General features: G+C 38.9%; 1 protein-coding gene across 1 annotated transcript; it reads left to right on the forward strand.

Annotated features, from left to right (window-relative positions):
* Positions 1-342: 342 nt before the first annotated feature.
* ppp2r5ea (protein phosphatase 2, regulatory subunit B', epsilon isoform a) lies at positions 343-17,921 on the forward strand. Its single transcript, XM_079473983.1, has 14 exons — positions 343-832; positions 11,406-11,566; positions 12,361-12,557; positions 12,656-12,757; positions 12,845-12,937; positions 13,301-13,431; positions 13,520-13,579; positions 14,182-14,290; positions 14,470-14,523; positions 14,640-14,690; positions 15,231-15,350; positions 15,570-15,697; positions 15,800-15,901; positions 15,978-17,921. Exons 2-14 carry the CDS (start codon positions 11,410-11,412, stop codon positions 16,078-16,080), a joined length of 1,407 nt encoding a protein of 468 aa, XP_079330109.1. The 5' UTR covers positions 343-832; positions 11,406-11,409; the 3' UTR covers positions 16,081-17,921.
* Positions 17,922-18,054: the final 133 nt, after the last annotated feature.

Here is an 18,054-nt window from a genome sequence, read left to right on the forward strand (position 1 = left end):
CCAAATCCTTTTCTAAGAATAGACAACGCTAGCTGAATCGTTTATTTAGCACTGCGAGGCTTTCAAACGCTATAATAGAAATCATTTAAGGTAAATGGGGCAAGGAGAAGGCCGAAGGGAGCTAAGCTCGGGTGACATTTCTCGCCATACGGGCATTTCTGGTCCTTGCCTTCATCCGATCTCCATCTCAGACATTTACTCTGCAACCTACCTTCGACGTCCGTGACGTTTGACTTTCGGGGCGGTGCCTGGAGATTTTTCTGACCGACAACTCTCCGTAGCCAATCCGTTAGCTCCCTCCACAGACGGGAGCCAATGGGAGGCGTGACAGCGTCAGCCAACGTTTCGACGGGTTCGGTGTCGTTATCTGTTTTGAGGCAGGAAAAAATTGGCAGTGAGCACTAGCACAGCCTGCTAACGTTTGCTTCTGATAACAGGTTAGCAGTTAGTCGCCGTTTAACCGAGTTTAAGGCTGAGAAAAGGGATATTCTGACCTTAGTGCCCAAGCATATGGGTATGTAGTCGGTCAGTGAATGTGTATGAATGTGGCTTTAGGTGCAGGCGGGGACGGCAGCTACAGGGATTAGCTGTTCGGGGAGCTCCTGCTAGCAATGCTGACATACCTTCGGGCGGCTTGTTAATTAACTCGTAAACGGGGAATTTAGCGCGTTTTCAATAGGGAAACCGGTCACCATTTATACTTACGCTCTATATCAAGCTAAAGCTAGTTTAAATAGTCTTACAGTGAAGCGTCTGAGCTAGCTGGGTCGCCTGCAAGTACAAGGTTAGCCGTTTGAAACGAGCCACCTGGACTCGAAAATCACCGAGAGAGGTAAGAAAACCAAGGAAACACTGCACGACAAACTTCTTTTGTATGTAAACGTGATGTTTTAAACGTGTCCGGATATTAAGACTACATTGTCCTAGTATTTATTTATAGAACTGGTGGAGCGTCTTGCTTTATGTCAACTGTGAAGTGTGAGGTGGTTGTAAATCTAAATAGCGCGTGTCGTATTTATAGATAAATGGACCGTCCTGCTTTAATTGTAATCTGGTACAATTTAATGTTACGAGTGCGCAAACTTGACGTTTTCAGTAACGCCTTTAGTCAAGTATTGCTGACACCGCTGTTAAATGAGCACCGGTTGTTGCTTATTCCATATTTTCTTTACAAGTAGTAATTTCCAATAGTTCCTTCTCATGCACCTGAGCTGATTCGAGTCTGATCTGCCATGAATCTAATTAAACATCATCTCAGTTAACTATATGCCCCTCGACTATATTTGCATTTTACGTAAAATATTCCTTAAGTGCGGACTTGATATGTGTCACCCTGAATTTTGTTAACCGAGGTCAAACACAGATCACTGCTAAACAATTTGTTGGGTTTGTCTCTACTTTTGCAGACTATTCTACCATGTCAACAGTCTTGTTTATTGGCCTCGTCTTTCAGGCTCTTGGGAATGCAATATACTCCACACCTGTTTTTGTTACACAGCTGCAGTCATGCGTTTCGTGAACCTACAATCGAGACTTCTCAGGCACAGCCATTTAACACAGACACTGACCGCCGTTTCCGAGTGTTTATGTTGAGGTTGGACACGATATTATCTTTCAAGGACAGACGTTGTGTTAGAAAGGACAATGCTTGATCATACTACCTGCATAATGAGGCCATGGTCATATTTGCTGACGTTCAGAAAAGCACGCTTTCAAAAACAAGACATTTATTTTAGCCTTACCGGTGGAACGGCAAAGGTTTCTATAAATGTCAGCCTGACGAATGTTTGTAGGAGAAATTTAAAGTGTCTGTAGTCCTAAAGACTTAAAATGGGCTGATCTGGGTATTGAGTCGAGTAAAGGACCGACCAACCAAAACACACAGAGAAGTTTTGTTGTCTTTGTTTAAAAAAAGTCCATCCAGGTTTCACTTAATTCTTTCATCACTAGTTCTAGGAGTAGTGTGTAAATTTAAAGGTAAACCAATGGTATAAAGGTTGTAATTTGAGACAGGCGTTTAAATCAATGTGATGAGTCAATTGTAAGTTTCAGGCCCTTCCTTATAAAACAAACAGACTCTGGCTGTTGCCGTCTCGCAGTATGCTCTTTAAATCAGAGCCTCATGAAGTGCATGTCTCGATGATGGGGAGGTTTCTTAGGAACACATGTTGTTGCTATTCACAACGTGTTACAATGCACATAATGCACGGAGTGCTGCCTATGTATTTCCTGTAAAATCTCATGGGGCTGGAAAGCTTCCGGGTGGTATTAACCCATAGCAAATGTGCTTTTCCAGCACTCGTTTTGGGGGGAATTAACCTGTAATATAGAGCAGACATAATAAAACACGTATTCATAAAACGTGGCAATGATCCAATGCACCCAGAAGGATAACTTCTCCTATTAAATTTTTTACATTAATCTCATATTTTTGATAATGTCAGAAGCACTAGCGAGTCTGACGGGAGAGATTGGGTCAGGTCTTTCCAGCACAATGTGCTTCCTTTAGTGTAATGTTAGTTTATGTTATCAATATAATGCAGGACCAAACCAAACTGACATAAAAAATAAAATGAGACGGAGAACATCATCACTGGATTTTTTATATGCAGATCAGTGGTCAAAATCAGCAAGTACCTTTGTCAGGTTGCTGTCCTGTAAACAGTACAAATCTTAGATTAAGACCAAAACAGCAGTACTAGAGCCCCCTCTTAGCTGCAAGGTGTTTTTAAATTAAGATCTAAACTTTAAACAGGCGATAATAAGGTATTAAGCTTGCTTACATTATTTATACAAAGACATTTAATCCAGACACTCTTGTTAGACTTGGATATTACTGTAACCGGAACATCGTTTACCCTGCGTCGAACGAGGCGTAAGTCAAAATCCCGGAAGCGTGAAAAAGGCCAATCCCCTTCCCCTATGATAACTGCAAAGTTTAGACTTCTAAAACAACTGAATAACATGCAAAGGTAACTTGCATACATAATATTTAAAGAAAAAATAAATAGAGAACAGGGCTCGAAATTAACTTTTTCCTTGGTAGCAATGGTGCTCCCAACTTCAGGAGTAAGGAGCACCCACCCGAACCGATAAATTAAGCAGGTATGAGGCATATTGCTTGTTGAAGATGTTTGCTTGTGAGTGTATTTAATAAAACATAATGCAAACTTGCAATTGCTACACCTGTGTCATCTGCAGTTCAGCCACGCGGTGTGCGCTCCTTTCGACCTGAAAGTTATATGTAACGTTACTGCTCATGCAAGAGATGCACGCTAACATCCAAACGCCTCCGTTTAGTGCATGTTTATATAGAAAAATGCTGATAGTGCAGCGACAGAGAAAAGGGAACCCACTGAAACAGTGTCTTGCTGCACCGAGTTCCGCACTTTGTTTAAGTGACACACACCGGTAATGCAGTATATTAAAATATTCATATCGTAACAAAAATACACACCAGTGTTCTGTATGAACCGGTATATCGCCAAGAACTACAAGTCATCCGTCGTTCTAATTAGTTTCTGGTCGGATTTGAACCACTCCATGTAATGCCTGCCTACGTTCCATTTGCAACACGGCACGTGGTACCAAACAAAATCTATAATTGTAAATCTATAAGCAAATGACTCAAGTGCAAAGCATTTCAGACTTTGGAGCAGCCAACTCAAAGTTCCAACTTCAATTCACAAGGAATTTAAAGTGTTAGTTCACCCAAACTAGGGATGGGCATTTTTCAATAATGAAAAAACGTATTTAACCCTACACGGAACGGCATAACAAAACGCAGCATATATTGACAGTCTGTGATGTTTTGTTATCTTGTTTATTTAGTTTTACATGTTCTTGATAAGAAAAACAAGCATATAGGTCTATTTTACTATGGTGGAAGTCTGTTCAACAAGCCGCCGGTTAGCAAGTCGAAAGCGGAGGAAATGCGCTGCTCTTCTCTAACTCCCAGTAACAAAACCCAGATCTGACAAGAATGTCTGGCTTTATTGTCCATAATGTTGATGAAAAAAAAGGAAACATGTCTTTATACCTCCATGCCGACTGTTAAGATTCAAATTCATTAACATTAGTTGAAGTGAAATGTACAGTGCATCCGTAAAGTATTCACAGCGCTTCACTTTTTCCACATTTTGTTACGTTACAGCCTTATTCCAAAATGGATTCAATTAATATTTTCCTCAAAATTCCACAAAACAATACCCCATAATGACAATGTGAAACAAGTTTGTTTGAAATCTTTGCAAATTTATTAAAAATAAAAAGCACATTTGCACCTTTGACACCAATTACAGCCTCAAGTCTTTTTGAGTATGATGCTACAAGCATGTCACACCTATTTTGGGGCAGTTTCTCCCATTCGTCTTTGCAAGATCTCTCAAGCTCCATCAGGTTAGATGGGGAGCGTTGGTGCACAGCCATTATCAGATCTCTCCAGAGATGTTTAATCGGGTTGAAGTCTGGGCTCTGGCTGGGCCACTCAAGGACATTCACAGAGTTGTCCTGTAGCCACTCCTTTGTTATCTTGGCTGTGTGCTCAGGTTCATTTCCAACAGGACAATGACCCTTCGCCCCAGTCTGAAGGCCAGAGCGTTCTTCATCGAGGATGTCTCTGTACATTGCTGCATTCATCTTTTCCTCGATCCTGACTAGTCTCTGAGTTCCTGCCGCTGAAAAACATCCCCACAGCATGATGCTGCCACCACCATGGATGGTATTGGCCAGGTGATGAGCAGTGCCTGGTTTCCTCCAGACATGACCTTGCCATTCAAGCCAAAGAATTCAATCTTTGTTTCTCATGGTTTGTGAGTCATTCAGGTGCCTTTTGGCAAACTCCAGGCGGGCTGTCATGTGCCTTTTACTGAGGAGTGGCTTCCGTCTGGCCACTCTGCCATACAGGCCTGATTGGTGGAGTGCCGCAGAGATGGTTGTTCTTCTGGAAGGTTCTCCTCTCTCCACAGAGACATGCTGGAGCTCTGTTAGAGTGATCATCGGGTTCTTGGTCACCTCCCTGACTAAGGCCCTTCTCCCCCAATTGCTCAGTTTGGCCGGGCAGCTAGCTCTAGGAAGAGTCCTGATGGTTCCAAACTTTCATTTACGAATGATGGAGGCCACTGTGCTCATTGGGACCTTCAATGCAGAAATTGTTCTGTGCCTCAATACAATCCCTTCATGGCTTGTGGTTTGTGCTCTGACATGCACTGTGAGACCTTATATACGGGCTGTTCCAAGTCATGTCCAATCAACTGAATTTATCACAGGTGGACTCCAATCAAGTTGTAGAAACATCTCAAGGAAGATCAGTGGAAACAGGATTCACCTGTGCTCAATCATATGTGTCACGGCAAACGCTGTGAATACTTATGTACATGTGCTTTTTTCATTTTTTCTTTAATAAATTTGCAAAGATTTCAAACATTTTTCTTTCACATTGTCATTATGGGGTATTGTTCGTAGAATTTTGAGGAAAATAATTAATTGAATCCATTTTGGAATTAGGCTGTAACATAACAAAATGTGGAAAAAGTAAAGCTCTGTGAATACTTTCCGGATGCACTGTACATTTTCATGTTTCAAGTTGCTGAAATTAGCATTACTTAGTTAATTCAGATTTGTTTGTTAAAAATATATTAAGAACAATTGCTCCGAACAAGTTATGGTAATTAATGTTAATCATTTAATATTACGTTGGTATTTTTATACCTAATGTAAGTGATGTTTACAAATTCTGTGGCTCACCATTTTTTTAACATTTTAAAATGGTGATGTGAGCCGAGCATAAAACGCGATCCGGGCATCCGGTTTGTAAACTTAAAATATTTAAACTAGCTTGCGATCTGAGTGAACAAAGATTTAGGAACAAATACAAATTATTTTTTATATTTTCTGTATATTATAAAATCATTACAGATGAAGTGAAGAAGCATTAAATAAAACGTGACAACTCTCTATCAGTAACTTAACCTTGTGGTGACGCAGTTTTATTAAAATACCTAACCCAAACATAAAAATTGTGTCATCATTTACTCACCCTCTTGCCATTTAAAACCTGTATGACTTTCTTTCTTCTGCAGAACACAAAATAAGTCATTTTGAAGAAAGTTCAAAAAATACATTCACTTCTATTGTATGGATGCAAGTGAATCTGTGTGGTGCCAGTTATCAAAATTCTTCAAAGTACCTGCTCACATTTGCAGTTAAATGAATGCAGGGCTTCAAATTATTTAAAGGTTATCACAGACCTTCTCTTAGAAGTGTATTTGAAAGTCTCGTATATAAACCCTGAACGTGTAATAAACAACATGGTATTTTGAATGATTTATAGTACTGTTAGATGAAGAGTATATAAATCCTGGACTGTCTCTAAGTGTGCAGTGCTTTGTTTCTCAGTGCCTTAAATCCCAGGCTCTTACGACCAGGCCGTTTAGGGCTATATTACAGCTGCCATAAGGTAAACATATCCGTGCAGAATGGAAAAGCTCTAGGCTGCTGTTCATGTCCCTTTTCGAGAAGGGAAAATCTCAAGTCACATTGTCTTTACTTTCATTGGTGGTTTGGCAAAATAAGATGGTTACATGTATGGCTCGTGCCATCACATGTGCAGCCTGCTGCTATCTAAAATTCTACATGAAGATGTTGACAAAGATAAAGATTTGTGTAATTTAATTACATTACAATTTATTTTAGCTTCAGGTTGGAGAGCTTTAGTAGTAGTAGTAGTAGTAGTAGATGTAGGATTATGTAAATGTGAATTTGTCTTTACAGATGGCTGAAGTACTTGCCTACATGGAATGGCTTTGCCTCCAAAGTCCTTTTAGTTTATGACCGGATTTATGAAAGCCTCAGATTTACCAGCTAGATTACATTTAAAAAAAAGAACATTTATCAGGAGGAAGGACTTGCCTAAATATGTCATGGAGTTTATTGAAAACCTTTGACACTTTTGCGTCCCAAAAAACGTCACCATATATGATGCGATATAGGAAAACTCAACACCTGGTGAAAATTTACATATTACTGTTTTTGTTACCATATTAGAGCTGTGCTCAAGCCCTTTCAAACGTTTTATTTTGCTCGTACCTTGTATGTAACAAAAGCTAAAGGTAAATGCTGCTCTGCACACTCAAAGAACGAGAGCTCTTTCAGGAGTGCATTATCACTACACAAGGACAATAGCAAACATTACGAACAACAAGAAGTAAGGAGTGAAGCAAGTTTTACATTGTTTATCATGGGCATATTGTGTGAACTTTTGATCATCCCCTATATGTTTTGCGATCGTGGTCCGGAGGCATCTCGCATGAGACTGAGCTCCGCCATCTCACGAACGTTTTATTCAAAACCTTGCATGCCATAGTTTACACAGGATTGGCGGGAAATGTTCATCGATACTTAATTTTTTGTGTAATGTTTTACTTTGATAGCTGAACTGTCTTTGTAGTGTTAAGAAAGGGAAGTTGTGAGTGATTTTACGCTGCTCCTTAAACATCAGCTATAGACACTATAGAAAACAAGACTTGCTTGATAACAATGATGTAAGTTGTCATATCAAGAGCACTTTAATTTGCACCGTAATCATAACTGTTCGCCAACACCCAATCCAGGAATTCAGAAGAAAGTGAAAGGCCAAAGATCATTTACTTTAAGGCTATAAAGGTTCTCCATATGTTTAGAAGCTGACCCCGTGTCAGACGTCAATTATGTAGTAATATTCTGTACAGTAACCTGAAGTGTTTGAAGAAGTCTTAATGCATTGATATCTAGATGAACTGATTGTTGGAATTCATTAAGCAAATCCCAGTTTGCGCACAACAATTTGCAGTAATGTGACCGAAAAGCCATTTATAAGCAGCACGAAGAGGTAAACGAACCAGTAGGCTCTTCATGTTTATGAATTCATTTTCTTTTTCGATTTAGTATTTTCTTTTTTCGATTTCAGTATATGTATTTCTATATTGTTTTTGAAATGCGTTGTTTATTGAAACGAAACTCTGCATGCGTTTCCATTAACAGAGCAGGGTGCCTGTGCGGTGATGGCCTCTAGGCTACACTATAATCTTTCTGTTATTTAATCTTGACGAAGTGATATGGAACTGTAATGTGACGTAAATCGACGTTTTTGCAAACTGGTATGGGGAGAACGGCACTGCACATTCACAGTCCCCTTGTAGGTTCTCTGAGCAGAACAGTGTGTCTGAGCCTGCTGTGACATTAGTCAGCTGTCCATTATTGTCATCCGGCTCCAAACACAGCAGAGTGTCAGGATGTGCACTTGTTCTGGTTCTACAGTTCTCATTCAATATCCAATATTTAAAAAAATCTGTAGTTAATTCTTTTCATGTCATTCTGTTTGTTAATGGTTACCTACATCGCTTTACAGCATCATAGCAAAAAACATGGTCAATCTTTTGGCAAATGTAAATATGTAGTCATAATTTGTTATTCAGGGGTGGATCAAGATGAAATCAAGATGACATATCATGAAAATGCATGTTAAAAGTGAGCAATTCCTTTAAGCATTTTTACCTTCAAGTACTTTAAAAAATATCTGTACTTTATCAGAGTGTGTTTACTTTGGACAAAAATACTTCACTAGATCACTACAAGCACATCATACTGTACTCCAGTACATTTCATAAATACAATTTGTTTTTAACCTTTTAATCCTGGAGTACATTCAAATCTACCACTTTCTTTTACTTAAGTATTTTTACCTTTAAAAGTCGAAAAGTAGCATTTTTTGTAATGTAATTTATACTGTATTAAAGGTAAAACATATTCAAATGTCTATATAAATTGTACTGGAACTGGAGTATGATCTAATGCTTTACAATGTTTTACAAAGTACATATACTTTAAAAATGTACTTGAGTAAAATACTACTATCTTAGTTTTTTAGACAAAACTATCACCGTATAGAAGTCTCTAATGCAGAGTGGAACTCACTCGCTCATGGGCATCCTGGGCACAGAATGATGCGCTTAATTTCATGTGCCTCTACGATATTTACAGTCATGCACATTCCGGACCCAGAATGATGCGCTCAATGCACCAGCTTCACTCACGGGCATCCTGGCACATAATGATGCGTCCTGATGATGATCCTTCTGATGTCGCAGGAATTTTGCACCCTAAGTTCAAAACCGTTATAACACAAAGAGAAGAGATATGTTGTGTTTTGGGCTGCAACGATTCCTCGAGTAATTCAAATACAAAAAATGAAGAAATCTTTTTTGTCCCTTACATTTTTAACTGCAGTACACATGGAGCACCGCGTTTCCCCACAGACCATTATTACTGATGCACAGTCAAGTTAACATTATTTATTAAACCAGATTAGTTTGACCCTTTTAAAGAAAAAAGGATGCCTTTTATAGGTTTTGTAGCATGGGTGGCGCCATCTTGCAGTACCACTGAAAAAATTAAAAAAGAAATGTTGAATTGAGATAGATGACGGATTTCTATATATAATATTTTAAATGTAAAGATGCTGTAAGATTTAAGCAGGTCTTTGCTCTTACATGCACATTTACTGTGGCTCTTCCACTTCTTTTCAAACGCATTACTTTATTATAACCGGCGCGTCACTACATCCCTACAGCAGCTGAAGTTTCATTCATTTTAATCTTGTGCAATAATTTTATAGTCGGTAATGCAGAAGCAGTGCTGCCTCGTGTGTGTTGAATTAGCTCTTACATGACACTAACTTTACACTTTGCCTTAAACGCAACCGTTTGATATGAGACTGCGCTTTCATGTATACTGCGCTCACGGATGCAGAGAGAATAAGAAATCGCGCTCTTAAACTTTAGCTTTATGTTGGTGAAACTTTGCAGTTAATCCACGGGTCACATGCATATAGGATCGTGAGGGGCGATCGGTATGGAACACAGATAAACTCCGATCAGATCCTTCAAACCATATTTGTTACACAATATTTTTTGCATAATAATTCGCTAATTTCAAAAGTGCTTCAGAATCGATATGTCAGAAGCTTATGAAAAAAAGTAGTAGTAGAAAGGCTACTTGGCTAAAGTTGCATCTCCAATATTTTAAATTGAGACTGCAATACCAAGCTCAACCACTAGATGTCAATCAACCCGTCGGTTTCTTTAAATGTCTAAACTACAGGACCATTTCAACAAATTGGTTATTTAATCAAATGAACCTACAACAAAATTGAACAAATCCTTTATTTAATACAATAATTATACAATAAAAGAATAATATAAATTAATATTAACATAAGAAAAATTAAATATAAAAGTTAAACACTAGCCAAACACACACTAAAGAATCACAGACCAGAAGTTAACTGCAGTCCAGGCGGGCGTGTCCGTTGAAACGGTCTTATTGATGCACAAGTTTAACGAAAACAAGGCGACTACAGACTACAGGACTGTGTTTATACTACTCAACATACATAACAAGAACCTTTTGCCAGCAAAGTGTAGATTTTCTGCACCATTGCGAACAGCGGAGACTCTCTGCATAACATAACACTACACAGGTGTGCTGAAAACTGGTTGTTAAAATACAATGCTTCAATGAAGCTGACACACCTCAGAACAGACCAATTTAGATACATCCTTTTTGAAACTTATTGACCTGGTTTCAGCCTCATTTACCTCAGACACAGACCGCATGCCAGACAAACACCTCAGGACATTCTGCGTGCATATACGGTTTGTTTGCCTGCGTTGCTTTTACAAGCATTACGAAGTTGCAGATCAGTTTTGTAAATCAAAAATGATACATTTTAAACTTAAACTAGAGATTAATACTGGGGCACGACGGAGTGCCACTCCATAACACCAGTAGCTGCTGCCGTGGAGCAGAGCGAGGGCTCAGACCCGGACGTGTAATGTAAATTGAAATCAACGAAAATGTGTTTAAAATCATATCACTGTTATCCGTTATACATTAATTAATTATATCACCACAGATATTGTTATTGAATTATTGTCCAGCCCTATTGTAGAATGAACGCTAACTAAAAGTCAAGCCACTTCTTGACCCCAATTATTATTTTTTTGTTAAGAGTGAGTTGCATAGGGCCTGAGGAGTGTCTATATTTGATAAGAGCGTTGAAAGTGCTTTATATACAGGAGTCTATTGGATTTGCAGGGAGTCTTTTGGTTTACGTCATGTCTGTATGTTAAGAATGCCAGATATGGTGTCTGATATCGCAGACCTCATAGATGTACCCAAAATCATCAGCTTCACCCATGCAGAAGAGCAGTACAGAAATACAGCAACCTTCAATGCCCTACATTGAAACATGAACAGAAACGGCTTTGATCTTTTGTATTGGGAACTTTCTGTTAAGGTTTGTAACTGACTGTCCTCTAATCGTTTTTCTTTCTCTCCCCTGAACTCCTCCCATCCCTCTCGCACAGGGCTATGTCTTCAGCAGCCACCACACCCCCATCGGCGGACAAGGTGGACGGCTTCTCCAGGAAGTCTGTCAGGAAAGCCAGGCAGAAGCGAGCGCAGAGCTCGTCTCAGTTCAGATCTCAGGACAAGCCCATCGAGCTTGTGCAGCTGCCACTGCTCAAAGGTATGTCAGATGCCTTCAGACACACCGGGGAAAACAAAAGAAGATATTTTGAAGAATGTTGTTAACAGCCCCTGCATTGGTGACAATAGAAGTGAGGGGACTGTGCTGTTCTGTTACCAACATTTTTCAAAACTATCGATGACACAATTTTCACTTTGAAGGTGAACTACTCCTTTAAGTTTGGTCTGATAGAGCTGTGTATAAGTGAGTGTAATAAAGACAACATCACACTGAATGTGGACAAACCTGTCTTTGTAAAAGAAAGGGCTTTATTTTTAAGAGGGGAATGCTCATGTCATGCATTTTTATGTGCCAATATGTATTTAAATACATTTCATAGAATAAATGATGCTAGATGCTTAGATGTATCTTTTCTAAATAATATTTAGGGCTTTTCTAAACCAATTTTGCAGCTTTTTTTTACTGTATAATGTTTCCTTAATGTACACGCATATACAAACAAATGTGATTAATGGCCAAATTGTGCAGATGTTCAAATGATCAAAATAACAAATACTGTTGATTCTAATAATAAGTATTCAATGTTGCATATTGCACATGTTCTCCCTCACCATTGCTGTAAGTGGGCTTTAAGAATCAAGGCACTATTATTTGGAACAGTCGGGGGTCATGTGTCAGATGGACCTCGAGGCGAGTATGGGAAGTATTTTAGGAGTCCCACCAACAGTGCTGAAACTTGACGTATTACAGTAGGAAAGTCAAGAAGTTTAAAGTAAACCTTTTGTGAAATTACGGGTCTGTTTTACATGAACGCTCTCTTTCTCTCTCTCTAGATGTTTCGGCTCAGGAGCAACCAGAGTTGTTCCTCAAGAAAGTGCAGCAGTGCTGTACTCTGTTTGACTTCATGGAGACGCTGTCTGATCTGAAAATGAAAGAGTATAAACGTTCAACTCTTAATGAGCTGGTGGACTATGTTACTGTCAGCCGGGGCTACCTGACTGAACAGACGTACCCTGAGGTTGTCAAAATGGTAAGAAACTACTTCATAATTTCTCTTCAGGGAATTGCTGTGTGCCATTTCCATTTTCTAAAACGAATCCTTTTCTTCATGGTTTTCGTTTCTCACAGGTGTCCTACAACATTTTTCGGACACTTCCACCTAGTGACAGTAATGAGTTTGACCCAGAGGAGGATGAGCCCACGCTGGAGGCCTCATGGCCACATTTACAGGTACAGTGCCATGAAAGCTCATGCTTTACAATATATTTGCCAGGTTTCATCTTTTCTCATACGCGCATGTCTGTCTTTTGACTTAAGCTTGTCTACGAGTTCTTCATTCGCTTTTTGGAGAGTCAGGAATTTCAGCCCAGCATTGCCAAAAAATACATTGACCAGAAATTTGTATTACATGTGAGTATTTATTCCATCCAGAATAGATTGGCGCGATTCTCTCAATATTAAGAAAATACGGAATAAGTTTTTTTATTGATAGAATTTTTGCATTGTGTTTTTGTGTAATGAATGTCAAAGTTGTGCATCTGTATCTTGTCCATGGCAGCATACATGGTGTTAGTTTCTTCTTTGGTCTCATATTTGTACACAATTTAATAGAAATGAAATTAGCTGTGGAATATGTGGGATTATACACAGTCATTAGGGTGAAAAAGCCTTTACTCTTGGGGTTTAGTTTGTGACAATGATGGGACGACTGTACAAGAATACACAGTGGTCACATGGCAGTGTGTAAAGTTAACTACATTTATGTATTTTCAGCTGTTGGAGTTGTTTGATAGCGAGGACCCTCGAGAGAGGGACTGCCTGAAGACTGTCCTGCACAGAATCTATGGCAAATTCCTCGGCCTCCGAGCCTTCATCCGCAAACAGATCAACAACATTTTTCTTTGGTAAGTCGTCCTCAGATTTTTGTTGTATAGACAAAGGAACTATTAAAGTGAACTGCTATAACTTTGTTCTTCTCTCCTGCCTCAACAGTTTTGTTTACGAGACAGAGCACTTCAATGGAGTAGCTGAACTGCTGGAGATTTTGGGAAGGTGGGTCTTATTTTCTGAATCCATAAATTGGTTTGCAATGGTGTAGAGGTACTCTAGTCCAATTCAGATCTTTCTGCATGTTAGCGGGTTTTGTTATGGTTAGATAAGGGTGTCTTAAACTAGGGGTCACTAGGAATCAGAGTAGTTTTATGGGTTATTTGAATGGGTTTCTGGTAAATCGGCCAAAATAAGGTATGTGGTTAACAAACCTCTAAATATGGTCACGTTTTTATTCTATAACATAAACCTTTGTTCATCACGGAGTATTTTTTGCGATCTTCCAAAAGTCTATGGGAAAAAATACATCAGCGCGGTGCTAACCTCTGGGTTAGCCTACAAAAATGCGTCATCTATGAGATACTGGATATATGAAAGGCTGTGTAAGTACAGAATACAGGTTCTGGTGAAAAGGAAGTTCAGCAAACTGGTTAATATGAAAACTAAGGGTGTACAATATATCAAATATGAATATTGCGATGGTTTGCAATAACTGAATGAACCAATACTTCGGTCAAAGAACAGTATGTGGGAGGGTCATGTGAGAAAGCTTTGTAGCAAGAGTCAGATCACAGTCGACACCTCACGCTTGTCTGATTTTACAGCATCATCAATGGTTTCGCTCTCCCACTCAAAGCCGAACACAAACAGTTCCTGGTGAAAGTGTTGCTGCCCCTCCACACAGTGAAGAGCTTGTCTCTTTTTCATGCACAGGTACACACACACTGCTATATCTATATCCATACAAGTCTGTGCCTGCTCGACAGGATTTCAAGGAGAAGAAACATTCCTTGTTTTTCATTGTTGTTTTTCATGTTTTCTGTAGTTTGCAAAATGGTTTGTGATACAAGTGTAATGTTTGTTTATTTAGCAGAAGTTGTCTTTTCTTTCAGCTGGCGTATTGTATTGTACAGTTCTTAGAGAAAGATCCCACGTTAACAGAGCCTGTAAGTATTTTATTTAGCAAATGTCACTGTTACCTTCCCCATTCTTTTGTGAGCAATATCTTGCATCAGCTTGTTTCTAAAACATTCTCACTGACTGGCCTGTTTCTTTTTCTTAGGTCATCGGGGGTTTGTTGAAGTTCTGGCCAAAAACCTGCAGTCAAAAAGAGGTTACTTTATTACACGTTTAGGGTGTAACAATTCACTGTGAGCAGGTTGAAAATTGATTCAAATATGTGACAATTTGAGTCGGTTGAGATGTTAAAAGAATCGCAATAAATGTTGTTTGTTGGTACTTGGTAAATGTGGATATGCTGCTATTTCTGACATGTAAAAATCTTGAGATTCATTTTTTATTTGATTTGGAATTTGTTTTAAAAGCTTGCAGCATTTGAGAAATAATTTCTAACTTCTCAACTCATTTTGTAAATAAAATAAAAACGTGAAAAAATTGTATCGTGCGATTAGTATCTTTAATCGCATCACAAGCTGTGTGAATCGTTACATCCCTAGCACGTTTCAATTCATTCATTATGTGAGTTACATGCCTGAAATTGTCCATTTGATCTTAGAAAGTGAAGTATGATAAGTATTTCTTTGAATTGTTTTGTTTCTAATCTAAGTGTTTCATTTATTCGCTGAAAAAAAAAACGCAGTTAATGTTAAATGTATATTATTATTGCGTTCCTGAACTCGTTCTTTGATTTAAGGTCATGTTTCTTGGAGAGCTGGAGGAGATTCTAGATGTGATCGAGCCCACTCAGTTTGTTAAGATCCAGGAGCTACTCTTCAAACAGATTGCTAGATGCGTGTCCAGCCCTCATTTTCAGGTCAATAAAAAATATACTGAAAAATGTTTACATTTTGCTGTCAAACTCATAGCTTGCATAAGGAGACTGACTGTCTTACTGGAAAACAGCATGTTTAAGTGCAAGTAGACGCTTTAAAAGTTGATGGCTCGCAATCATTGATCCGCCATCGCTGTGTTAAACAACGCTAATATTCACATGTATGGAACTTGTTGAAATGGAAGTGTTGTATTGTTGCAGGTAGCGGAGCGAGCTCTGTACTACTGGAACAATGAGTACATCATGAGTCTGATAGAGGAGAACTCTAGTGTCATCCTGCCTATCATGTTCGCCAGCCTGTACAGGATCTCCAAAGAGCACTGGAACCCGTGAGTTTGTTTTTATGCCTTCCAGTCAAATTCAAATTTATAACTAAAGTGATTCAGGAGTGTTTGGGCACTTTAGGTCATGTCTGATTTCTCCACCAACAGGGCAATATCAGCTTTGATCTACAATGTGCTCAAAGCATTCATGGAGATGAACAGCGCTTTGTTTGATGAGCTTGCAGCCAGTTACAAATCAGACAGGCAAAGGTATGAATAAAAACACTGTGCTGATGTTCTAAACAACCTTGCTGTGCACAAAGATTAAATACTTATTCGTTCTCAGGGAAAGAAAGAAGGATAAGGAACGAGAGGATCTCTGGAGGAAGCTGGAGGAGCTGGAGCTCATACGAGGCATCCAGAACAGCGATGGCATCATTCCCACCTAACCCGGACCTTGCTCTGCCCCCTACGTGGCCCCAACCAATCCCTTCCTACTCTGCCACAGGGACCCCACCCCCTCTTTGCTTCTCACGCTACGTACTTTACTGCACACGCCCTCGTTCATTTCCTCCCTTTCAACAGCACTGTAAATAACCCTCTCCCTCTTTCCTGTATCATGCTACTACACTGAAAGGAAGAAAAAAAATTGATTCTATGTACCTACGGGGAAGAAAGACTTGATGCACTCCTTGTTGTATAAAGATATGGTAAAATGATAATCAACTTTGGTCAAAGGATATATTTTAAAACGCGTCTCCATGACGATATCAGTGACGCCCGTGATCTCCAAGGAAGTGCCCTGGCTCCCCGCATCAAGATGTTTGGGGGATGCTTCGCTTCTGAGATAAAACACCACATGTGTTTTTGCCCTGAAAAGAGAGACAATTGACTCGGGAGATACAAACTCCCTCATACTCAAACAAAGACCGGATTGAAAATAAACGTCCTCTCTGTGGTGTGCACTTTCATTTTGTTTTTGATAGGATGATGCCCAGATCGTTACTGTACATTACGGACGGGTGCTTGTGTGTAATCGGCACCGCTGACCGGGAATCTCAATGTACACCACAGTGGTTATCTGCGCTCTATTCAGAGGATAAACCTCTCTAAGGACCTTTATTTTTTTAACTTGTAATAGTTTCATGCTGTTGAAACCTCTTGGAAATTCCAACGCGGATATTCAGTAGTTCACCAAGAGAGGCAACGCAACTGTCAGTATGTCTTCAAAAAAAACTCTGTTTCTCAGACACTAGTAAGAACCGGTGGGATTTCAGTAGCGTGTGGTGTTCAGAACTCATCCAGTGTTTTTACACCAGTTAAGTGACATATATTTTTCATAAAGAACATTTCTGGACTGCTTATCACGGGCCATCCAGATTTCCGCCGATCAGCTGTTAGATATGATTGCAGGACAGTTATCCACGAGTGAGTTGAGAGAAGGGTTTTCTTTATTTTTCTATTGGAGTGTCGAAAATGAAATCCTGCTTATGTTGGGGTTTGTTGGTAAAAGCTGACCCCACTAGGTTGTAATCTCTCTTCTGAAACACCAGCTGCCAGGGCAGGCTAGAGCTAAAAAAAAAGCACTTCAAGTTAGCTATTTAGTTGTTCTCGTGGGACTTCTTACCCTTTCCTCTCTTTTATTTGAAGTCCTGATAATCGTGGTTGTGGATTTTACAATGTGAGGAGGATGTATTTTATTATATTTTATTTTCAGCTTAATCATGTGTCTCTTTCTCTCTTCCTTGTTTTATTTCTCTCAAGCTCATTGTGTGTTTATGATGGCCCAAGTTTGATATGTAAAAATCAAAAGAAAGGGTTTGATGAATAGAATAAATCTAATTATTTTAAAAAAGAAGAGATATTAAATAAACCTGTTTTTGTGATAAAGTGTTTGTTTTTGGGGGGTGAAGGAGATTCAATACATCTTAGAAACGACTCTTTAAAAATGAAGCTGCTACAAAAGGTTCTTCACAGCGGCGCTAGAGAAAAAACATTTTGATAACCCAAAGTGACTTTTTTAAGTTCTTGCCTTTTTGTGTAAAGCAAGGGTTTTCAAACTATGATTCCATGGACCCCCAAATATGATGGATCCCTTTCTAAAATGTATATATATATATATTTTGCATAAAAAAACATTAACTAAGGTAATATTATAATGACAACATATTGGCTATAATCAATGTTGAATGTGTACAGAGAAAGATTTTAAATTCAAAGGTATTTGTACTGTAGCCATTTCTTATGACATCTTTACAAAGAATACCCCCGAGTCAAATAAAATTAACTAGTGAGAAAAATTCACTATAAAGAAAAAATATGTAAAATTCAGGACCGTGGTCGAAAAAGATGGGCACACATGAAATGGTAATAATGTTCAGTAGATATTTAAGTATGTTTGATTTATCTTATTTCTCAAAAAA

The sequence above is a fragment of the Barbatula barbatula genome (assembly GCF_947034865.1).
Source record: "Barbatula barbatula genome assembly, chromosome: 15".
NCBI lineage: Eukaryota > Metazoa > Chordata > Actinopteri > Cypriniformes > Nemacheilidae > Barbatula > Barbatula barbatula.

Excerpts from the sequence above, each read along its gene's own strand:
- ppp2r5ea (XM_079473983.1), top strand. The coding sequence starts at position 11,410 with ATGTCTTCAGCAGCCACCACACCCCCATCGGCGGACAAGGTGGACGGC. Across the intron at positions 12,758-12,844 it reads CCTCATGGCCACATTTACAG|CTTGTCTACGAGTTCTTCAT; the intron begins GTACAGTGCCAT and ends TTTTGACTTAAG. Across the intron at positions 12,938-13,300 it reads ACCAGAAATTTGTATTACAT|CTGTTGGAGTTGTTTGATAG; the intron begins GTGAGTATTTAT and ends ATGTATTTTCAG.